The sequence below is a fragment of the Phaenicophaeus curvirostris genome, chromosome 2, assembly GCF_032191515.1.
Source record: "Phaenicophaeus curvirostris isolate KB17595 chromosome 2, BPBGC_Pcur_1.0, whole genome shotgun sequence".
Lineage (NCBI taxonomy): Eukaryota > Metazoa > Chordata > Aves > Cuculiformes > Cuculidae > Phaenicophaeus > Phaenicophaeus curvirostris.
Window position 1 is genome coordinate 51,754,233 of NC_091393.1, and position 24,838 is coordinate 51,779,070.

General features: G+C 39.1%; 1 protein-coding gene across 2 annotated transcripts in view; it reads right to left on the minus strand.

Annotated features, from left to right (window-relative positions):
- Positions 1 to 24,838, minus strand: part of SYTL3 (synaptotagmin like 3) — a 40,872-nt gene that overhangs the window by 4,405 nt on the left and 11,629 nt on the right. The window contains exons 4-14 of one of the 2 annotated variants that reach the window (XM_069852034.1): positions 23,624 to 23,688; positions 20,953 to 21,004; positions 19,495 to 19,567; positions 18,131 to 18,203; positions 14,642 to 14,766; positions 10,771 to 10,914; positions 7,924 to 8,102; positions 4,334 to 4,436; positions 2,243 to 2,413; positions 1,935 to 2,034; positions 684 to 792 (exon numbers count right to left, since the gene is read on the minus strand). In XM_069852034.1, coding sequence (XP_069708135.1) covers positions 684 to 792; positions 1,935 to 2,034; positions 2,243 to 2,413; positions 4,334 to 4,436; positions 7,924 to 8,102; positions 10,771 to 10,914; positions 14,642 to 14,766; positions 18,131 to 18,203; positions 19,495 to 19,567; positions 20,953 to 21,004; positions 23,624 to 23,688 — 1,194 coding nt within the window. The remainder of the gene's footprint in view (positions 1 to 683; positions 793 to 1,934; positions 2,035 to 2,242; positions 2,414 to 4,333; positions 4,437 to 7,923; positions 8,103 to 10,770; positions 10,915 to 14,641; positions 14,767 to 18,130; positions 18,204 to 19,494; positions 19,568 to 20,952; positions 21,005 to 23,623; positions 23,689 to 24,838) is intronic. The other variant, XM_069852035.1, reaches the window with a different exon arrangement.

Sequence of the window (24,838 nt, forward strand, 5' to 3'; positions counted from 1 at the left end):
CCACCTTCAGTGTGGGTGAAGCAGACTTTTCTGAACAGCTTTTCCTTTTCTGAAGGAGTCTTTACTCCCTGTTCTGTAATCCAATACTGCCTGAATCCTGTCTTTCAGTAGATGCTCACCCATTTCACTGAAGTCTGGTGCCACAGTAGGTGAAATGGCTTTGTGAGATATTCTAAGTGCACCCCAGTATCATTCACCCAATGGCAGCCAATGCCTGACAGTAAGAAAGTAAAACAATCCCACATACAAGCTACTCAGCACATCAAAGAAAAATGCAGCCCCTCCTCTCTTAAAATGTCTAGAATGAAGAGGATAAAAGCTTCCTGTTCAATGTAGCTGCAGGTATATCAGCTGAAAGTAGGAATGAAAATGTCCTCTTGATTTGCCTTTTTTTCCCCCCCCTCTCCTAATATCTAAAAGCAGGTATTTAAAATACTGAACTCTAAATTTTAATGACATCAGTAAAGTCTGAAGTTCCATTCAGGACCCAAAGAGCAGGTGGGACTTGTCACCGCCCTGCCGAGTGCTGCTGTTGTGCAGACATCCAAATGCCACCATTACAAGAAAATCTTACTAAGAGTGTGGGCAATGCCCCTTCTACATGCCAGTCTCCTGACATTAACACATATCTTTTCACAGAATTGTGTGTGTTTTCCATGTGATGTGTTAGGTCTCATACTTACCCTTTAACAAACAAGTTCAGCATCCCAGCGGATCTCAGTATGGGCAAGTTCTTGGCCCCAGATATCATAACCTGGAGCTGGCAGTTGGGAACTCCTTGGTCTTTTTTTCCTGAAACAGGAGTATTTATCGCATTAGACAGGCTGTCAGCTGAACTGACTTAGATGTTGATATAACTGAAGAGGAAAAAAAACAAGCAGTACAACTGCGATAAGGACTCAACCCGTTGTCTTATGAGCATTTGAAAGATTTTAACCCGCTTGTACAGTGTCTGATTCACACAATAAAGGAAGCAATGAGTAGCAGTTTGCTTTGTGATTCCTGTTCAAAACACAGAGCTGTTTGTTGTATTTGTGAAAAGCAAACACAGGGCAATACCCACGGAAGCGTTTCTCTGAAACAAAGCCAGAAGCAGGAGTAACAGCCAAACCCACGGGGTGATACTGCTCCCCTGTTACAGCTCCAGCTGTACAGCAGAAACCAAATACACAGGAAGCAAGCAGGCTGATAACTTTGGGGTCATTTGGAAAAGAAAAGGGAACAAAATTAACCTAACAAATAATTAGATCTTTCTGTTGGTCTCTATTGTTATGGTCCTGAACACGGAGAGCACTGCAAGAGCTCTGAACCTCTATATACCTTGCTATGATCTAGGGAGGTAAGAAAAATGAGGTGGTCCTACCCCTGCCCTCTAAAGTGTTTATTTTACCCTGCCAGCAGGTGCTTGCTCTGACACATTACAGCAATACTTAATGTACCTTACAAGGCTTCTATTACCATAAACTGAATCCTGTGCATTTGAACCTAGTACCTTCCAAGTGAAATGATCTCTCTAGAATGAGGCCACTGGAGGAAGCCAAGGGTGCTGGTTTGGTACTCTTGCAGCCATTTCCCTTCCAACTTTTCCCTAAACTGGCAGCCTCTGCCTTGGGCAGTAAAAGAGCTGCATCACCTCCAGAATAAGATCTAACACCACCACCATGACAGGCACAAGTTGTCCAGACAAACAGCTGGATGTGTCATGCTGCTGCCCTTATAATCTGCAGCTTTTGTTGGCATTAAAAAGAACAAAAAGATGAAGTTGGCCAATGTCTGGAATTTAATGAATTTGAAGTATAATACACCACAAACCATAATTTCCAGTAGCTGTTATCAGCACTATGCAGGAATATTATATGAATACATTATCAGTCCTTTACTGATCTCACTTCTTTTCTAGCCGAGGGATTCATGTATGCTGAAACATTTTATACCTTCAGTCTGGAAATTTTTAGACTGGGCTGGCAGTGTCAGCCTTGCAGACACGAGGAGTTCACCACTGTAATGGATGAGGTCATCTTCAGGCTTCTCAGGCTGAAGAAAGGGACATACAGAAACCTGCATTACTGCAACCATCCTATTCCACATCTTTCTCACAGCTTACATACGTTTGCAATGCACCTTCCTAATGGGCTGGATTGACAGCATTCCTCCCTCCATGACTTCAGAAGGGTGATCTTTTTCACAGCTTTCACTGCATCCAGTTCTTAAGATACAACTAAGCACAGAAACTAAGAATCACCTTGGCTTTGAGCTGGTACCAGTTGAACAACTGCATCGAGTTATCTTCAAAATCCCATGCTGCCAGTGGAATCACTACTTCCCCCAAAAACACCCTGTATTTGAGTGCGCCTGCGTGCCACACAGAGACCTGAAGCTGCCGACTTCCCAGCTGGGAGTATTCAATCTTGTACTGGAAAGATAAACAGCATTTAAAAAACAACACACAGGATGAATGCAGGCCCGTTCTCACAAGCTGCTCAAAGGAAGCCCAGACACAGCATGGCTGAAGGCATCCAGATGCAGACAGAACCATGTCTTCTGAATGTGCTTTGCAATTTGCATATTACACCCCACTAGTTAAATGCTAAATAATGCTCATGCAAATATGAAAAAAACATTCCAGAAATATCTTGGCCTACCTTGTTAAAGATTTTGATTATTAATTCAGAACTTTAAATAGTTCTTGACCATTTTTGCTGATTTTTTTTTAATGTATATTTCTGTTTTACACTTCCCGCAACATTCGGCTGCTCTGGACACCAGTTCAAAACTAAAACAGCTAACAAAGGTGCTAAAACTCTGGTCAGTGGAGACTGGTAAACGTGATAGACAGCCTACAGGTGACCTGCACCTACCTGGACTGAAAGGCTGGAGGCAATGGCATGGGTGAGGACATCGCTACCCACATTTAGGCTGTGAACCACAAGCTGGGTGTAGGCTCTGGGACAAATCACACTGGGTTCCGGTGATTCTCAAGAGCATTTCCACACCCCTCACATATGTGATTACCTGAAAGCAGGGGCCTTAATTTGCAGCTGAGCCCCGCCAAGTGCCGTGATGTAGTTTATCTATACTAGCACTATGCTCTTTTGACCAATTCTGCTCATCTGGATGAACTAACGATTAAACTAATTTAAAAGATTTCTAACTAAAATATTATACATTTAGTGTTCATATAGTCAGCTCAGGCATGGTTCTCGCTGTACCTTTATCATTTCTGCATGACTGGCATTAAAAGGACTATAAGATTAGGACCAATTATTCCAACCTCAAACTTTTTTTCTCCTAATTTAAACCCTATGAACAGACTTGGGGATACACAAGAATTAAACACAGTACACAATTATTTTTTGTTATAAAAATTTAAACAACGGTCTTTTCAAAAATTTTACCTGTTTCACTCACTACAAATTCTTGATGTTCACACACACACACACACACTGAGAGATCTGGGTAACACTGAAACTTTCATGTAATCAAAGAGCAACAATACAAGTTCGTCTCTCCGTTAATGTTTTTTCGCATCTCTTCCAAGACAACAGATTACTGCAGAACTCATCATCTTGGGTGTTACTGCAGCTCACTGATGCACACATAAAATGGGTTTGTATGGATTTGACTACAAAAAAGTGGAGCTGGGAACAATTAAATGAATCCCAACTCTCCCCCAGCTGGTGTTACACAGCTTCAGTTCACAATTCATTAAGTGTCTGTAAAACGAGAATAATGGCTTCTATTTTCTACCCACTGTTCTTACAGGGATGCAAGAAGTAATGAAACAAGGAATTCAAATCATAACTACTGTTCTGTGCTGGGATTATTAATGTTTGAAATCAGATACTACAGAGACAGCCTTGGCATCAGCTGCACAATGAAAAGGACGCAGACAACCTTTCAGAGGTGGTGGAATCCAGTTAGCATTCAGTTAATTGCAGAGATACTCTCCCAGTGGCACTAAAAATGAGTATAAGTTGAAAGGGATACTTGTGTAAAATACTCACTGCTCTGCAACATACCCAGTTCCTGAGCATGAAAAAGAAGCATCTATGGAAGATGCTTAAGTTTTGCCACAACTCAGGACAACACTGGAATTCATTAAGAGTGTTCTGATGGACAAAGGCAGGCTCTTCTGTTGGTTTGCAATCTACCATTGTAGCTCCACAAGCATTTTCTCTTTTTTTGACTGAAGAATCTAATTTTTTTAATTATTGCTGTCAGTGACTCCTTCAGTTGCCCCATCAGGATGATTGTGAACTTGCATGATTGTACGTTACTACAAGAGACATTACCATGGAAAAGCATGTTTAGTGGCACAAATTGCAAACGGTACCTTCAAAGTCTCATCAAATTCTGGATCCACAGTGTTTTTTTTGACAGCCGTCTTCCGCTTACTCCGAGGAGATTTATCAGGAAGTAAATAAACCTTAACATAGCTTGTAGATAGAGAGAAGGATACATGGAAAGTGACCAGAAAGAACAAAAAAAAAAAAAAATCAAAACTGAGATTAGAAGAGAGGAGTTTTTTTCTTAATTTTTAAACAATTTTATTGACTTTGTAATTCTCCAAGCAATAAAATGGCAATTTGTGGTTTGTACCCTTTCTCAATAAAAGCAGACAGACTATAAGGGTATATATAATGTATATAATTATATATATGCATATAATTCAGCTGCTGTTTTTCAATCTTGTTCTAATTGGGAAATGGATTAGGATCTGAATAGGAATCTTTTGTTTTCATACACTTGGCCTCTAATACAATAGCCACCAAGGAAGTCACTTTGTCAATTTTAGTGGCAACTTTGTGACGAAAACACACAGTATCTTATATGCTCAAAAAAAACCCAAACCAAAACAACTCGATCAACTCTAGGATCATTGCTGCTCATTCATGAGGAAAATATCTCATCACCAAGTACCATGTAGCCAAAAAAAGTATAATCCTAGAAATAATACATAATTCTTCGTAACTCTTACAAAAGTTAATTGTTCTAACAGCCACTAGAATGCAAGGGAAAGATTCTCTAAAGTGCTCAAAATTGCGCTAACATTGATTCAATGAAAACCAGTAAAGAAATTTCTGGAAGCTGAGTTGGACCAATATCAAACACTAACAATTTCTATCCAATGTGTCTCATGTGTCAATCTGCTGGAGGGCAGGGAGGCTCTGCAAAGGGATCTGAACAGGCTGGACCGCTGGGCTGAGTCCAATGGCATGAGGTTTAACAAGGCCAAATGCCGGGTCCTGCACTTGGGGCACAACAACCCTATGCAGTGCTACAGACTAGGAGAAGTCTGTCTAGAAAGCTGCCTGGGGGAGAGGGACCTGGGGGTGTTGGTTGACAGTGACTGAACATGAGCCAGCAGTGTGCCCAGGTGGCCAAGAAGGCCAATGGCATCTTGGCTTGTATCAGAAACGGCGTGACCAGCAGGTCCAGGGAGGTTATTCTCCCTCTGTACTCGGCACTGGTGAGACCGCTCCTCGAATCCTGTGTTCAGTTCTGGGCCCCTCACCACAAGAAGGATGTTGAGGCTCTGGAGCGAGTCCAGAGAAGAGCAACAAAGCTGGTGAAGGGGCTGGAGAACAGGCCTTACGAGGAGCGGCTGAGAGAGCTGGGGTTGTTTAGCCTGGAGAAGAGGAGGCTGAGGGGAGACCTCATTGCTCTCTACAACTACCTGAAAGGAGGTTGTGGAGAGGAGGGTGATGGCCTCTTCTCCCAAGTGACAGGGGACAGAACGAGAGGGAATGGCCTCAAGCTCCACCAGGGGAGGTTTAGGCTGGACATTAGAAAAAATTTTTCACAGAAAGGGTCATTGGGCACTGGAACAGGCTGCCCAGGGAGGTGGTTGAGTCACCTTCCCTGGAGGTGTTTAAGGCATGGGTGGACGAGGTGCCAAGGGACATGGTTTAGTGTTTGATAGGAACGGTTGGACTCAATGATCCAGTGGGTCTCTTCCAACCTGGTTATTCTATGATTCTATATGTAGGTCGTGTGAGCATTAATACTTAACTATCCCCTTCACATGAGCTCAGTGGGCTGTGTGTGCGTTATAGCTTCAGAATTAAAGTGAGCAATAGAGAGTGCTTGCTCACAGCTTGGCACAGAAAGGAGCAATTGTCACATAATACTCCATATTTTTAAACTGTACCTGTACATATTTCAGGTATGATTAAATTAATTTTAAAACAGCCTCTTGCCTGACTTACTGGGTAAGTGGCTGCCCCACCCCTGGAGGTGTTCAAGGCCAGGTTGGATGGGGTCTTGGGCTGCCTGATCTAATGGGAGGTGTCCCTGCCCATGGCAGGGGGGCTAGGACTAGATGATCTTTAAGGTCCCTTCCAACCCTAACTATTCTATGTTTCTAAATAAAATCATCTGTATCTCATATCATCAGAGCAGAACTTGCACTTTGCAAACTTTGAACTTTCCAAACTTAGCCATAAGTAGAACTATTTTTGAAAACACTCAGGTGCAAGAAGCTTTAGCCCTTGCTCTATTGCCCCAGATCAATTTAATTAAAAAGTAGCCAGTCAGAGCTCAAACCAGCCAACAAGCTAAATAATTAAACAGGTTTTAAACATCAGTTGAAAGTCTGCTTTTCAACAAGTGCATTAAGTGAGCACACTGACTGTACTTTTTCTGTTGGCTTAGAAGCCAACAGAAATACATAAATATAGTCCAACAGAGAACATTACATTCCTTACACAGCACTTCCCACAATACCTTTCAGGCTTCCTGCAACTGTTTGCCTGGCTTAATTACCAGGGGACTTAGAGACTTGACCCACTTCTGAAGTGCTCCCAAATTGCCCTATTTCACAAGCTGCTGTTCTACCACAGCTCCTTTCATCACCAAGCTCATCTTTACAAATGCCCTCTGTGAAGTGCGCAAAAGCCATATTCCTTCTGGGTGAAAGGTGATTGCAACTCCACAATTGCAATGTGGTCACTCAAGTAGCTATAAACTGGAGAGGGGCAGATTTAGACTAGACATAAGGAGGAATTTCTTCACGGTGAGGGTGGTGAGGCAGTGGCACAGGCTGCCCAGGGAAGCTGTGGCTGCCCCATCCCTGGAGGTGTTCAAGGCCAGGTTGGATGGGGCCTTGGGCAGCCTGGGCTGGTGGGAGGTGTCGCTGCACATGGCACTGGGGGTGGAACTGGATGATCTGTAAGGTGTCTTCCAACCCAAGCCATTCTATGACTCTGTGATTCTAAGTGCTCAAATGTGGTGCGACAGCAGGGGCAAGAACAGGTAGTTGGGTATTCTACCTGGTGATCTTCTCTGAATGATTGCTGCACAGTCAGAGATGATCATTTAATAACAGACTAATCACCAAGGCTGAAATATCCAACCAAAAATTTCTATGGCATATCTTATCCACAGAAGTAGGTCTTTCTTCCTCTTGCAATGATACATAATTACCAAACAGCTTTTGATCTGAAGATGTGTTGCAGTACCTGAAGCTTCTATTCTCATGACAGAAGATGGAAGCACAGAAGTAGTACAGCAATCATCCAGGAACCCACAGCAAGTCAGCAGATGAATTAGGAACACAATGTCTCATGTTTTAGCCACTTATGCATTAATTTTGTGGGTACAAATTAAGGGCTAAAATCTTAATAGCTGCTCTCAAGATCCAAAGGTGCTCATTAGCCACACAGACACCCAATTGACTGATCAAAGACAAGGAAAGAAACAATTACTAGCAGAAAATGGCCAGACTGGAATAAGCACTCGAATGAAACCCAGATGTCTTGCAGTGTGCACGTGTAAAAAGGGTCAGTATATACGCTGAATGTTCTGAAAGCACTAAAGTGGCATACCACTATACAACAATCAATTTCAATCATAACATACATAACTATCTTAAACCCAGAATATTTTCCTTATTCTTTTCCTCCTTCTCTACAGAATACTTACGGGTTACATTTTTTCTTCTTCTCTTCTCCATAAGCTAAGTTCTTGCATCCCTTGATGCAAATTTCTAAGATGGAAGCTTTGAAGATGTATCTTATGGCAAATTCTATTTCTCCTGTGATGTTAGTCTTGCCAAAATTGCCAGATTCAGTGCAAGTGCTGTTAAGACTACACAAACTCCCCTAAGAAAAGACAAACATTTGGGAAAAGTAGTTTCAGATCAAACAGGACAAAACATTTATTTCCCTCAAAGGTCAGAATCTTTACAGACATGACTACAGACCTACCATAAATCACAAAGATGTAAAGTAACCTCTATAAAACATTCTGTTGCTTCCATAACAAACGCGGAAATTATGTCAGTAATCACAATTTATCTGCTTTGCCCTTTTCTCTTCAGTAAGCTCTCTAGGCTTAAGGAAATGCTTTTTTAGGTAGCTTCTAGATCTAGAAATCGTCTCCAAATAAAATTGCTGTGTGGCTTTCCGTGAGAAAATGGGATGTGTCTCAAAGGAAGAGGAAAAAACCCTCTGAAATCAAAGAACATAGAAAACACTGAGCTCATAGTAGGGAACACTGCCAAGAAGTCAGGTTCAATCATATATTAGAGGAAACAAAAGCGGCCCTGCACATCCAGCAAATATTCTACAAGATCCCTCAATTCCACACTTTGTACTACAGCAGACTGTTTGGGAAAGGTCAAAATATTATGATATCCACGTGTTGTACTTGGTGCACGAAGAACCTGTTTCCTAGCTCACCTCAGCCACTTTGTTTTATTTTCATCTACTTTTGCCTATGGCGATACCATCCATCCACATATATAAATAACATTTGTGCCTAGCATTTACAGAGGTCATGGAACTGCAATGAAAGAAGAGACTATAATTCTTTCTGTGGCTCAGCACAGACATGTAACTTCATTGTGCTATCTAACCTTCACTGCAACATATTATTAACTAAATCAAAATATTATAGTTTAGTCTTCATTCATTTAGAATTATATTCTTTAACATGAGCCATGGAAACTTTTTACACAGCGTATGTCATGAAGACGCCATTGCTGTGAATAATCTCACAGCAACATTGCCCTAGATTGCTAAGATATCCGTATTAGATCACTCCTCCCTCTGAAAATAAACACCAGCCCACACAGAACTTGTTAACCAATGAGTTCTGCATTGCACAACCCAGCAGCTAAGAGTACAGAGTAGTATTTATAAGATCATATTTCTCTTCCATGTAAATGTTGCTCTTCATTTGCGCAGCTTGCCAAATATTGATTTTAAAAATCACACCTAGAGCTTAATTAGATTAAAGAAGCTATCTACTCTATCTTCTAAGTTCTAATATATAAACTTGACAAAAGCAGGGTCAGGTGCTTACTGAGGAAGTCACAAGAAGTGTTGTGGCCCAATGCTTGTTGCATGCAATCTTGCTCCATCCTCAAAATGTGTATCAGTGTAATCAATCTCCCTTGAGCTTTGTTCAGCTCTGCTCTTTCACTCACTGACATATTTTTTTCACCCGATCAGAAAATGATTATTTTCTACTAAAATTCTTCATGACAAAAGAATGCAAATATATTTTTGTCTTAGCTCACACATCCTAAAAAAAAGTTCTGCAGAAGTCCCTAAAATTTATTCCACAGAATCTCTTATTTTTGAGAGAGGTTGAATAGATGTTCTGATTAATGATGTTTGAACTGAATTTCACTATTTATGTCTGCCACCTGACAAGGAGTCACATACATTCCATGTAGAAATCATTTATTCATTTTTGTTCAATGAACAGGGATTTAGCAATAACTTAATGTATTGCACTCTTGCAATACTTCCTTGCATAAGGAAGCGTAGCCATGTGATATTTTGGAAGATACACTTCCATGGAACAGTAATCAACATCCAACATATATCCATGAAGGGAAGTTTAAGATGGTAGAAAATATTCATTTTTAAGCCTTGGCTGTCTACAGCCCTGTTCAAATTAGATTCACAAATATCACCCAAAATTGTTATCATTATGTCAGTTTAACACCTCAGACTCAGTGCAGTAAATTATGAGAGAGAACCAAGAGTGTGTGGTTTTACTTTTCTGCCAAGTGAGCAGACTGGTTTAATTTTGACTCCCTAAAAGTCATTTTAGTTCTGTTCTTTACAATACTGGTCACGGATTTTTTGGATACTTCACCCTGCTTAGCCTCATCACTAATACACAGAAATTAGCTTTCACAGAAACTTTAAAGCATGTGCTAAATTAATTTATAACTGGCTTCCTTCTCCCTCATTTGCAGTATTAAAAAAGCCATCCATCACAGATGATTTATTGCCATCCCCTAAACCTATAAGCTGCTTCTCTGGCTTCAACCCCTGTCAGCTGCCTCTTCATTCACTGACATTCTGACATTCGAGTTTCCACTGACATTTCCAATACCATATTTCTTGCAGAATAACAAAATCCTTCAGTTAAATGAAGTTTTAACAAAATAAGCTAGCTACTTGGTTTGAAAGAACCACATCCACAATAGCAACCATAATATAAAATGGGAAGAATGTCAGTTGCATTTGCAAAGTTCAGATGAAGCCAATCTATTAATTATTCATTGATAGATGGATATACACATTAATAATTACCCACTATTAATTTTGACTTGCCTTATGCTGCAAAAAGTTCAGTGTTGCTATGAAGACCATGCCAAAGTCATTCTTCTACCAGATACAAACTCAAGTAAAATTCTTCCTCCCTTTTTGCAATATAACCCAAAATACACCAGCATTTTGCACAAGATCTAGGCTTTTATATCTGTTCCCAGTAGGCACCTGTTGTGTCATGCTTCACTCTTCAACTTACGTATTTTCTGCCATCACAGAAAACTGCATCACTTGTGGGACTGGTTATTATGTCTTCTTCCTCCTTGCAATTCCTTTTGGTCAGGATTTCACTGTCATTTTGAGCACTGGTGAAGAGCTGTTGAAGACTGGGTGTACTTTTCATCTGTAAGAGATTCAGCAAATGATTTTTTTTTTTAACTTCAGAAAAATGCCCTGATTCCTTCAGGAATGCTATCAGAATAAAATTCAGTAAATAGCTACAATTCACTCTGATTGATGTCGTGTAGGGGGCAAGCTTTCAACGACTACGTAGTAACTTCTTTTAAATGTTGATTTACAACTCTCCCATCCCAGCTAGCAGTACCTTCATTATATTCATAATTTTCCTAAATCCACATACCATCACCTAATCTAAGGATCACTACTACAGCAATATTAACAATTAATAACACACCAGAAGTAACAATGTACCAATAAAAGGCCTTATTGCCCTTTAACAAAACAGGAGTTTTGCAAGAAAAAAGAAGTACCTTCCCTCTAGGAAATTAAAAAAAAATAAAAATAGCATTTTGCAATACACGACAGAAGCTTATGTTGACCTTTGCAAGAATGAACATCGGTTGAAAGATATTTGAAAACAGAAACAGACTCACAAGTTCTTATTTAGATTTGATTATGGAATAAAGTTTAAAAAAAAGTTTCTGAAAGATTCCTGGCTTTGCTTTAACTAAGTCCATTCACCTTTCCAATTTTCCCGTGAAAACACTGATACTTTGTGGAAAATTAGGAGATATATATATAGTAGCAAAACTCTCTCAGATTTATGCGCAGCCAACTCTGTTACCAACCAGAACAGTTAATAGTATGAAGTGTCAAAAGACTAATACATGTGGCTAGAAATATGCTGAAAATCTATTTTTAGCTCATTCTGGCATGCCACCGCTCCTGGAAAATACAACCTATGAAAAGTATGTTCACAGTTCTGTGGGTAGGAAAAGAGTGAGGTAAGAAGTTTTACAGAGTTAGGATCTAAAAAAATATAATCTTAAAATAAAAAAAATATATTGTCGAACTGGGATTACCTGAAAGTCTAGAAACAAGTCCAGTGTGAGCAAATCAACAAAAAGATTGGGACTTATTTGCATAGAAGAAACAGATAATATATATTTAATAGACCTGGGAACCTCTCCTGCACCATCAGCAGAAAGCACTAAAGAATGAGGAGATAATAAATAGAGATTACTTCTGAAAAAAACAGGATGTGCAAAATCCAAACCAGTATGCTGTTGTTATAACACACGAGATTGTTATGTGTAACAACTGCCCTACCTTAAGAACAGATGTAAGAATTCACTAGGCTCCCTTGTAAGAAGTAAACAGACAGAAATTGCATACCTAAAAAAAACCCCAAACAAAACCAAACCATCCTATTTCTCAGCAGAGAAACTGTCTTCTTCTTTAGAAAAAAAGCTGAAACACCACCAGTTTCACTTGCTAACCAAAACAAGCTGCTACTACACCCTGAATTTCAGCTACTACTTGGATCAGAAAGACTTCTCTACAGTCTTAAATAGTATATAGGTGATTGACAAGGCAACATAACTACCAGTGCTAAACTTGGCATCAGGTCACTTAAGCAAGACTCCCACCTAGCCCGGCTCTAATGTCCGCAGCAGCACACATCTGCAGTCACAGAGCGGGAGGGTAACCCACAGCTACTGATGCACCACAAACAGCTTCCACTGCTTGCACATGTCTGCTTGTTCCCCCAGTGAGGCAGGTATGATTGCAGTTTCTTTACGAACTTAGAGATTCTAACGGTGAGAGGCCTTAGGAAACACTATTCAATTAACGTCCTAAATCCAGATTTTACACCGCCAGTATTTCTTGCCATTGGATTGTTTTTCACTGTTACTCAAGTTAAACATATATATAAAAATGTCTTTCAACTTTAATCCAAACAAATCTACCACCAAATATATCACAAATGTGGGAAACTTAAGTAAGAAACAGACAGTGCTTTCTGAAGTGGTGCCCCAGTCTTATACCCTGCACATTCAAAATGACAGAGTTACAGCTATTGCTTCCCAGTTACTCCTACGAGAAAAATGCAGACTTTCTAGGGGAAAAAAATACTCTTTTGATTGATTCTCTGAATATGGAAGCTTTTTCTGGAATGGAAATCACAACATACTTTGTTATAAATTTGAGTAAATTATAAATTTATATGCAAATGAGTACTTTTGCCAATGTAATTTAAAACAGGTTCTGTCCCTAAACTTACTTCATCGATCTAATAAGGATGAAAAAAGCTACCGTTATTAAAAGAAAACAAAGGAAGATGGAAAAGAAAACAATAAATGGAATAATGCAGTAGTGCCATTGAAAGAGATTAAAAATTATTTTTAAAATCACAGTAAAGATACAAAAAGACATCCCATAAATACAGAGAAAGATAAGTAAAGTTTCCTTCAATATTAAAAAAACCTAAATGGCAAAGATGACATTCACAAGAAAAAAAAAGAACAATGACAAGTCTAGCAAAACTAAAATTGTAGCTTAAATATAATCTAGCCAGTTTGAATGAAACAGAAGCTCTGACACGCAAACAACATTGAAATCTATCTTTCAAAATCCTTAACGCAAAGGAGGACATAAATTAAGTCCTCAGTCTTTAAATGGGCACTTAAAAATCCACACAAGTGATTTGGAATCTCCTACTAATACTTTTCTAGAGCCAAAGAATCCATATCCATCTTTTAAATCTGACAGGCTGTGTGTGATAAGCATGCAATGAAGCATAGTTTAAGTTCATATCATCTCCAATTTTCATGACTTTCAATGCATTAGAAGAGCACCACTCTGCCAGTGGAATAAAGTAACACTGAGGTGTGGTTTGCCACAATGAAAGCAACACTGCAGAAGCTAATAATCATTGCCAATTCTGTTTATAATATAACTGCATACAAGAATATCAGAACTAACTTCACAGAGTCACAGATCTTACTGGGCCAATCCAAACCACTAGAGTCCACGTGGGCTGACATCCTGTCTCTTCCATTTATCAACACCTAACACTTCAGAGGAAAGTGAAAAGCATGCACTAAGGGAGCTGTGAGCGATATTTGCCATGAGCTTTTGTCAACATTTAACTCATGCACTTAGCAGACCACATTTACCTCATTCAGACGAGCGAGGTGATGCAGTAAGTACTCACTATATGGAAAATATAGCATGGACAAAGTTCAGTCATTTGAGAGGTAAAAGTGTACAAAATAAAATCTCCAGAGTAACTTTAAAGCAGATACATGACATCACCTCCAGCACAGTTGCTGGAAAAACAGATGACTGTATTTTTCTCAAACTTCTCAAGAAAACACTGAAATCTAGAGACTGTAACCAAAGCAAAAGGAAAAGGGAAGTTGCCCAACAACTAGCAGCAGTCTCCTAGCCAAGTTAAAAAGTGTTCAGAAATTGTCAGGGTGGGTTTTGGATGATCATAGCTCGGTCCTGTTCAGCAGCAAGAGGGGGAGGAGGAGGACAAGAGACAGAGCACCTCCCTGCAGTCCAGCAGTCACACGGAGCAGCCATCAATCAGCCTCGAGAGAGTCCATGAGCACCCACAAGCAAAATGCCACATCCTCTCCCTCCCAACGTGAGAGTGTTGGTAAAACCTCAGTCTAACATTTCAGCTCTGGGCTGAGATCAAGTGTGAAAACTCAGTCAAAAAATCTAGTGAAGAATCAATGTTCTGGCAATGGTCAGTGACCACCAACTCAGCCCTCCTCGTATAATAAAAGTAAAATTCCACTGTGTAAGTCATTATCTTACAAATACTTTCCATTCCAGAAACAGCCCTTACAGTTTGAGACTGTGTACAATAATAATACCCTGCTTGAAATGTTGATGGCAGTGTCAGACTGGCTCCTTCTTTGCTTCCTTCTTTCCACGTTCTGCCCATGCTCTGTGGTTAGGAATTGTCTGTCAGCCATATCATTCTGGGACTTAGAGATTTCTAAAGTGAAAATAAAGAGATAAGTCACTATAATAAACATCACAAGCAATCCTGTAGATTTATAGGCTAATTCTGTAGATTTCAAACTTTCACTCTGCAATTTTAGTATTGACCTCCCAAAACGAAGAAATAGATGGGAAGGTAGGTGCTTGTCACATTTTATATAGTTATATTTTGCCTACCTAATCCTTTCCTGCTGTTTCAACTGGAAATGACACTACTGGCTTCCTATCATTATAGCCTCTGAAAGAAATTGCTATATGCTATCACATACAGTTCCCTTGCAGAAGTAGCTGCTACACTCCCTAGATATAGTTTGATTTGGTTCAGGATAAAAGCAAGATCATTATAGTAACATCAAGCAACACAACACTGGAAATGAGAAAGCAGAGCATATTGAAAAATATTTAGAAATTCATTCAAAATATGGATGAAATGAGAGATATTACATACTCTGGTCCCAAATGACACATAATTTTAAGAACTGAGTAGCTTTCATCAACTTCAATAACATTAATCATATAGATAAGCTTATGTCTATACTTAAGCACCCAATTAAATGAGCATTTCAGTAACATCTAGTTTATTGTCAAAATAAATCTGTAGGACTACAGGTCATTCAGCACGCCACTTTCTGCTTCTTATTCCTCAGGGTACAGTCAGAATTTCACTTTAAAGTGAAGGGGAGTACTCATCCATGATTTCTGAAGTTAAAAACTAGCAGGCTTAGCAGCACACACTTTGCCGTAAATCCCAGATAGCGTCTCATGAAGAATTAATAACTTATAAGTGGTGCATCAAATAGCTATCATACGTTTAATTCATACAGAAGAAATAAATACTACTCTCACAACATAAGCCTCTATGAGGACCCTCAGAGAGCAGACAATGTGTCATTATGGTATTCAAAAACAATGACACTCTTAAGTGCGATTTTTAAAGCCACTTTGTGTTAGTTTTGTTCTTAGCAGCAATGAGTTCTCATATGTTTACTGTACTCTGTGTACACCATTAAGAAATCATGCGATAGATTCATAGGCAGGCTCAATTAAGTCATCTCTAACTGTAAATGAACCAAGTCTTTAAAATACGCAGTGAAATCAGAGATCATAAAAGATTGGAGTAAAAGGCCTAATAGGGCAGATAGATACAACTGGAGTAGTTTGACCAGAAGTAGAAGCAGAAATGCAAGCCTGCTTCACGCTGTCTTAAAACGAATAGGTTACAAAGAGATTACTCTAAGAAAAAAAATGATTATTCGGTTTTAACATCTATTCCTCCTTTGGCTTCTCTACCCAAATGGTCAGTAAGATGAACACTCTCTAGTGTCAAGGGTGATTTTGCACAACAAATAAAACTATAACCAGCAACTCATTTTACATTCCCCAAAATGGCAACCGTTGGGTTATAAATTCCTGTTGCTGCCAAACCACATTGGAACAGGAGGTAACAGCATAAAGAGCAGAACGTACAATGCTGGCACATGCTAGTCCTTTGTCCCTGCTGCTCTCAGACATGCACACACACGGGTTCCAATGATACAATCAGAGGCATAGCGAGGTTCTGCAGGTTTATTTACTGCAATACACAAGAGCTGGGTGTATTAAATACTTCTGCAAACCAGGACATTTTTATCTGGATAAGATATAGAGCGCTAACTTTAGATACCTGTGACAGAAAGTATTTATTAGCACAGTGTCAGATTTCATTATGAGGCCAATGTGGTCTGAAAGAGCTAATTTTCTTAAGTCAGGAAGTCTAAGTCTATAAGGCTTCCTACACTTTTTAATTACTGACTTCAGTGATTGCAACAGCCTGTTATTTGCTCACAAATCAAAGGTTCTTTCCTAAGTAAGGATGATAGCACCTGAGTGGGGTTTCAAATATAGCTGAACTAAGCCAACAACTTGCTGCCATCCTTCTCTGCAACCCCTGCTCTGCCCTCCTCAATCCCTGGCTCCTGGACACATGTCCCAGCACCATATGTTGTGCAAGCTCCAACATATATACCCTACCTTTAGCCTATTTAACTCACTAAATCAGCAGAAAAGTACATGTGTTTTGTCAGAGTTAATGTTCTGCCCTTTCAATTAGCTAAATCAGTTTCCAGAGGGGTCCAGAAATACTGGTGTTGAAATTCAAGTTAAGTAACGGCAGCATAAGGCCAGAAACAGAGAGAAGAAAGCTGTGGAGGGATTAAGGACCTTCCTTCTGGTACCAGTGAACTATTAAATTAGCTTGCAGCAGTCCTGACAGTCTTCACCAGTAGCTGTGGGATATGACCAGACTCCAAACTAACAGAAAGAAAAATAAGTTATTTTGCATCAAATGCTGTGCTACCTCAGCTATCTGCTTCCAGGAACAAAGTATTCTATGCCACCCCACATCATGCTTCTGTTCAAGGGACAGCCATTGTGTCTCTGCTTAGCTTTAATATGTGTTCACATAAACACAGCATTAAATTTGTGCAGTTAAAGGAGAACAGCCCTTTAGAGGATGGGTGGAAGAAGTTAGAGGAGAGACCAAACAAGAGCTAAGACATGAGTTAGGGGGAAAGGCACTAAAGCAAAATTTATTTGGGCCTAATCTCATATTTGGAGTTAGATCTAAGATGAAGCTAGTAAGAAAACACTACGGTTCATTCAAACGCATGCAAATCTACAAGTCCCTGTAATCTTCATAAGGCTCAGAAGTTGTTTTCCTCTGGTCACTGATGCCTTTGATTTGTTTTGCACAAAGGCTGGCTGTCCTCAGTGCAGTTAGCCTTAGAGGTGCAGACTGCCTAGGGAACAGCAGACAGCATCAGTGAATGGAAGAGACCAGAAGTACCAGAATGAATAAATAGTGGTTAGGGCTGGCTGGCTCTTAGAAGTACATACTGAGAAAAATCACACAGCTAGACAGAATGAGAAAGAGGAAGGAAGTCCTCTTGAAAACTGCCAGCAAGTTAAAATATTGAACTCTACTTCCATCATGAGATAGATTCTTTAGCAGCGTCATTTGGGGTTAATCTGATAGATAACACCAAGATCACTGCAGTAGAGAGTGGTTATTGCACTATACTAACATGAGTTAAACATACTGCATCTGAACACCCAGTAAGCTTAAAAATATCATTATTCAATCTTTTCACACCTGTACAAGACAAACATTCTGGATTGGTATCACCAGCTTATTAAACAACTAGCAGAATACTGAAAGAGAATTAGATTTACTTTCAGGCTGGCTCAGTCTTGGTATTAGTCATTTCATCCATTACTCAATACTCTTTGTTTATAACTTTTTTTTTGGTTAATACTTAGGCAAAAAAACCCGAAACATTTAACTGTTACTGTAGAATGATAAAGCAGTGAAAACTACTTACTTTTTATGTGTGTTGTGAGAGACAAAAACAAGTTCTCCACAGATTTATTGAAACTTTTAGACTGCCCAAGTTCCTGCAAATATGAAATGCCAAGAGTAAGAAAGCACAAAATACTTGCTGTTTTAGTTTCCATGATCACATATCTACAGACCACAAAACAATCAGATGGTAAGGCTGCAGCTCTTTACTGACTTCTGTAGACAAATATAATACATGTGAGGACATATGTTGACATGGTTGAAAACTGTCATACAAATGCATGAAGATGTAAAGTAATCTTTTCAATTCCACACTCTGATATCTGAGTGGAATTCCTTATAGGAAGACCACATAGCAATTTAATAAATACCACTAATACCATCGCTGATTTGTTGTAATGTATGTAATAGTTCAAGTAGGATGGTCCTATCTATTACAGATGCTCCTGTGCCTCTAAGTCAGGACAGGCTGAGAGAGTTGGGCTTGTTCAGCCAGGGGAAGAGAAGGCTCTGAGGAGACCTTACAGGGACCTTCCAGTACCTAAAGGGGCTACAGGAAAGCTGGGGAGGGACTTTTTACAAAGGCTTGTAGTGATAGGACTAGGGGGAATGGCTATAAACTGGAAAGACTCAGATTTAGGCTAGACATAAGGAAGAATTTCTTCACGATTAGAGTGATGAGGCACTGGCACAGGTTGCCCAGGGAAGCTGTGGCTGCCCCATCCCTGGAGGTGTTCAAGGCCAGGTTGGATGGGGCCTTGGGCAGCCTGGGCTGGTGGGAGGTGTCCCTGCCCATGGCAGGGAGGTGGAACTGGATGATCCTTAATGTCCCTTCCAACCTAAACTATTCTATGATTCTAACTTAAAGAGTTTTCATCAAACACCAGGTGAGCACATACTAGAATGTTTATAGAATTGCAATGGGCCTCAAAACCAAAGCCTCAGGATCCAGTCCAAGATAAACTGAAATAGTGATTTAGCAAAATTTCAATGAGTTTTGAGGTATGGAAGCCATAAAGTTTAATGCCTTTCACTCAGTAATGGAAGCAACACATGGAATGATCACTTCATAAATGACTACTGAATATCACAGGATCCTTTGGGCTGGAAGGGAGCTCAGGAGATCTCAGTCCAGCCTTACAGTAGTGAAGCACCAAAAATTGTGTGCAGTATTCTCATGCCAAGTAAAGAGGGTTAATCACTTCCCTCAAAAACTGAAAACTAAATTGAAAACACTGCTCATGACAGACTGACCTTTCTCTCCTACTACTAACGCAGTGACACAGAAACTTAAAGCAGCATTTATACGGCAAGAAAATGCTGTAGTATCATATATTTACTGCGTTTATTTTTTTTTTATTTACTGCATATTTTGGAAATAAGCACATTTACCGTCACGTTGCTTCCTGTCGTGGACTCAGTGAAAGGAGGTGGAGTTGGAGGTACCACAGAAATTTTACTAGAAAATCAAAAGACAATAAGCAGTGCAACAATTAATATATTATGATAATAGATTGAAACATAAACTACATCCATGCACAGTATCTCTATTATCTGCCTTTCCTGCAACCTAAAGATCTGAGTTGAGATCCTTTGTCTTTAAGAGTTGTAGAACAGGCTGTACTGCCTGTTTGTAAGAGTTAGAACTACCTTTCTGTCTTCTCAATCTTGGGCTGCCCTAAGCAGAATTCATAACTGTAAAAAAAACCAGGAAGACCTAATTTAGGACAGGCTTCCTAAACTTCTGTATGGTTGGCAGTATTATATGTGCCCTGAATGTTAAAACATGATTCCTGTGTAACACACCTCATCTCTCTCTCAGAGGTGTTTTCAGAAAACAGCCATCTCTATTTACAATACTAAAAGAATCCTTCCTTGCCTGCCCCAGAGTCGTTAGAGCCCCTTTACCGCATTCATCTGTCATAAATAGCCCACGTCTGTGAATTAAAAAAAAAAAAAAAAAAAATCTAACTGTTATCTGACTGAACATTATCACAGCACAATCATGGACCGGAAAGGCAGCCAGTGAACATCCTTTTTGATTCTCCTTTTACTTTTACCACATCTAGGTAAAAGCAAGACCTCATGTGGCCCTAGTTAGGATCATATCTAGCTGACTCTAAGTTTCTGTGTTCTGCAGCTATGCCTCAATAGATAATTATCATAAAATTGCAGCCAGCTCTTTATATCTTACTTTACTTTTTTTTTTCCCCAGAGGAAGAGGGCCTCTTTTATACATTAGAGTTTAATTAGACTGTTATTTCATTATCTGTTGCAGGTAATAACTTAAGTATGGTCATGCTTAGGCCTCAAGTCAAAGTATTTACTCAGTGTTATCTGAATTTTTTATTTGTTTTTAGTAAAGCAGATGTGCCATAACTGAATACAGAGCTTCTTGTCTACTATTTGGCCCAAGGCTATGCAGTCAGCAGTATCTCCCATCAAGCAAATAACAATGCTATTGCTATTATACCAAGTAAATAATTTTCATCCCTGATAATTCAAAACTAGTATGTAAATCTGACAGATAATGGCACAAAAATATATGCAAAAAATATAAGCAGATATAACAAAAATACTGCATGTCTTTTCATTTCAGGTAAATAAGAAACTATTACTTTAAACACAGCATTCTCTTTTGTACTTGAGATACTTTCTCTGGATTGTTGAGAAATAAAAATGGTAATTTTTCCTCTGCTTTTCATCATTTGTACTCCAAAAGTATTAAAATTCATTTTTCATAATAAAAACGCCACAAAGTGCTGGCTGTTTTATAACATACATTATATCACCTGTACAAATTCTCAGTGGTTCTCAGACCATTTGTCCTTTTGTGAGTCTTACCTCAGTTTCTGATGAGATTTCAAGATCTTTGCACCAACTGTTTCATGTCTGCCTGTGAAGGAGACAAAAAAACCCAAAACACCCAAAGCTCATTTAGCAACAACAGCAGCTACTAATGCCTGTAGAAGAATTTTTAAAATCAGTGCCTTTTCAGGAACAGTCCTGAAATCAACCCCCACCTGACACATCAGTATATAGGCCAAGCAACACACAAGTCTCTCTTGAATCACAAGCTCTAACATGTTTTCACCTCCCCTCTTACAGGAGACATACTAAGACCAGCTCTTCACAAATGCTGAGGACAATCACAAACGGATGCCAACAGGCCCATTCCTACGGGCTGCTAAGTGTCCTCAGCCTCCTAAGTTCCAGGAGGCATGTAGTGCACGCACCAACTGCCTTGAAGCACACTTTAACTAGAAAACTCAAACACTGTGGAAAGCTTGAAAACATGTAAAAGGGTAGGCACGTGGTAATCTCTTGCATCTTACAAAAAATTCTTGCCATTTTTCCTACTAGAAACCTCAACAATCACAAAAACACACGACTAGCTCAGAAATGTGAGCAAGACCCTTCGCTAAGGCCACTCCTGTGGGGAAATAGCAACCATGTCACGTTCCTCACGTGAGCAGCCACATAACGTAAAGTACTCCAAGGAGCAAGCACTCCAGCAGGCACGAACAATGAATACTCAAAAATGTACTTTGCTCCTGAGTGACTGCAAAAAGAAAGACTTAAATGCAAGTAACAAATGGCCAACTGAAAATTCCTGGAGTGACTTTCATCCCTGATCATTTCTAATATAGAAAGCAAAATTTGATCTATGCCTTGCTAAAGATGTCATTAATTATAATGTGTTTCTTACGTATAAGCAGCAGAACTTGGTGGCTGTGGAAACAATACTCAGTTTATTGATGTTAGAAACTTTAAGCAGAACTCCAGACTTAATGCCCCTTTACTAGTAAGTAATATCTGATTTCTTGCAGCATTAAATAATTTCTTAGATTTTAAAATTTTTTTGGTCAGTAAAGGCAACCTTCCACTTTGGTGAAAACATAATTTTCATTCTTTAGGTAGGAGCTACACAAAATTAATAAAAAGCATACCGAATTAACTTTTTTTTTCCCTACTCTGCAGCATTAGAAAACTTCACTGTAACGTGTATTTTTCCAGTTAAACTTATTTTAGAGGGAATACTTCACTTGTATTGGATTTTCAAACCAAAAGAGGGCACTGTCTCTCCAGGCTTGGAGCATACATAACCACAAAGGCTGTTTAGTTTGAAAGTTTGCCATTTTTAACCCCTTTAATTATATCAGTTGGTCTAATCAAAAGGAGTTAAACAAAACATATTTTTCCCCGCAGGCTTACCGTCTGTATATCCTTAGATCTTTGTGACAAAGATCAACAGTATTACTAACACAATAACTAAGCAAGAGGCTCTAGGCTTCCACAAAGCTTTGATAATACAAGAAAACTCATTTATTTTACTGGAAAGAGGGACAGTCAGTCTCTTGCAATATCAGATTAAGTATTTGAGAACAACAGAGCATTTTCCAATAATTGTGAGAGAGATTGTCAAAAATACCAGCTTTAGACTTGCTGGAAAAAATATGAGGGAAAATTATAAAAAATGGCTATGGAATACAATTGTACTTTAAAAGATAAGTCAACTAATACTTTAAACTCAGAAATTGTGTTAGCTAGAATTGAATTTGGTGAAATATTTCAAATTCAAAATGAATAATTTTAGGAGGAACTGTAGATCAGTTTCTTAATATGCTACCTTCTGTCTTTCAGGAATACCTCCTATGCAGAATTTTCCTGATTAAATACTTCTTTATAAACTTTTTCCTACGCAAGCTTCCAAGAGAAATTTAAGGTGTGGTGCTCTCCTTTTTACTAGCTATTCTTAAATCTAGACACATGCAGATACTGGAAGTGAAACTGTAATATTTAGCTACAGTCAGGCACAAAGTGCAATAGCTGCCTATCAGAAGTAGAGCTTCAAGGAAAAGAAGAAGGAAATACTCTCCACCTCATTAGTTGCTGTAGGTGAAAACAAAGACTAACAGCACGTTGCTTGGTGAAACACAAGCCCATAGGGCAATCCATCCATATGCTCTATAACTTCTTTTAGGGCTTTGTATTTTTAATTGCACTGAAAAGACCTAATACAAGGCAATGGCAGAGCTGACTGAAAGCGAAGAAAGAGTAGAGCATTTAGTTCTCTGCTGATCTATACCTATACGTGGGGAGGTATTCCATTCTGTCATTTCTTTAAGCTTAGAACTTTTTCAGGGTAAACAATTGAAGTTTTAACTTTGACAAACAAAGATGCAAGATAATTTCCTTCCTACACATACATTTGAACAGCTCTATATTTATTTCATGTCATTATATTCTTCAGAAGTCTTAAACACTCTTTAATTCAAAGTGATATGGCCAGCAATTTTCTTATTCTTACTATTCATACAAAATATGTCACACTTTTAAATGCATTCTGCTAGTTTATGTTCATGTTTTACTTGGAGTATAGACAGATGCACTGAATGATAATTTCTGACATTTTCTCACCAAGTTGAAGAAATATTACATGCAGTGGCAGGCTACATTCTGGGTTCCACTACTACACATTACAGAGCAGTTCATGGTCTGTTCCAGTGATTACCTTCTCCTGGATATTTCTTTGCTCGTTCCTCAAAGAACCAGTCACCAGCCTTTACTTTCACATCTCTGAAAAACAAGCAAAAGACATTTGAATCAACATTTTCCAAAGTGCATTTCTTCAAGTGTTTAATAACTGTTTAACAATCCAACAACCCTTCTTAATACTACCATAAAACTAGGATTTTGTGACTGTGCACTCCATTGACTGATTTTGCTGTGGATCTGCAAACAAAGGATTCTTTCTCTCCATTATTTACTTTTTTCTCCTTTTGGACTGCCCATAAAAAGAAATACCTACTGCTCAAGGCGCTGCTCTGAAGACAAGAGCCCCGGGTTGACTCCAGACTATAAAATCAATCAGGCACTTGTGCTGACACCACTGCTTAGTTCTGAGGAGCAGAGAAAGTCACTGATAGAGGATATGCTCCCAAAAAGAACTTGGGATGGTTACCAGGGAGCACCAAGTTCCACAACCCTGAGGGTGTGATGGATTCATGGTCCAACTCTCTCCATTTCGTGGAGGCTAACATCAATGACATCCATGTCACACACAGGCATCAGGATCGCAGGGTGAGAAAAATAATTAACAAGTATCATATTAGCTCTGTCAAGGGCAGATTTGACTCATGCAATTTGTCATCTCCAACCAAATTAGACAAAGTCTGCAACCTGAACTCATGCTTTACTAAAAAGGCAAAAAATTCTTCAACTGAGAAGAGGATTCTCTGAAGTGCTCAGGTTCCAAATGATCAGTTAAATGTCTTACTAATTTTTAGGGCATATATAACATCTCTGTTCCTTGTGGATTTTCTGATGCTTATTATATGATGAAGTCCCACTGCAAAAATTTTCTCAGGGCAGGCAGTGTTTATTTTCCTTCTATGAAATTAATCTCTTCATTAGCATTCCCTCTGCTACGCTTGCTCAAAATCTGCACCAACATACAGAGAGTAAATTCCTGTACGTCTTGCCCCCTTAACAAAACAAAAATCTGTAAACTTGAGAGCTATACTGATTTCCACCAACAAAACCTTCAGGTCCATCATTTAGCACAGACTAAGTTGCTATGTGAAAATAGATAAACCCACTGTAGATGGGTTTCTGTTTGTTCCTTCTGAGGCTTGATTTTAAGGCATTTTACACATTTAAAATATATCTGTTTAAGCAGTAATGCAGAATATTAAAATTGTAGATTGTACTATTTATCATATTTACG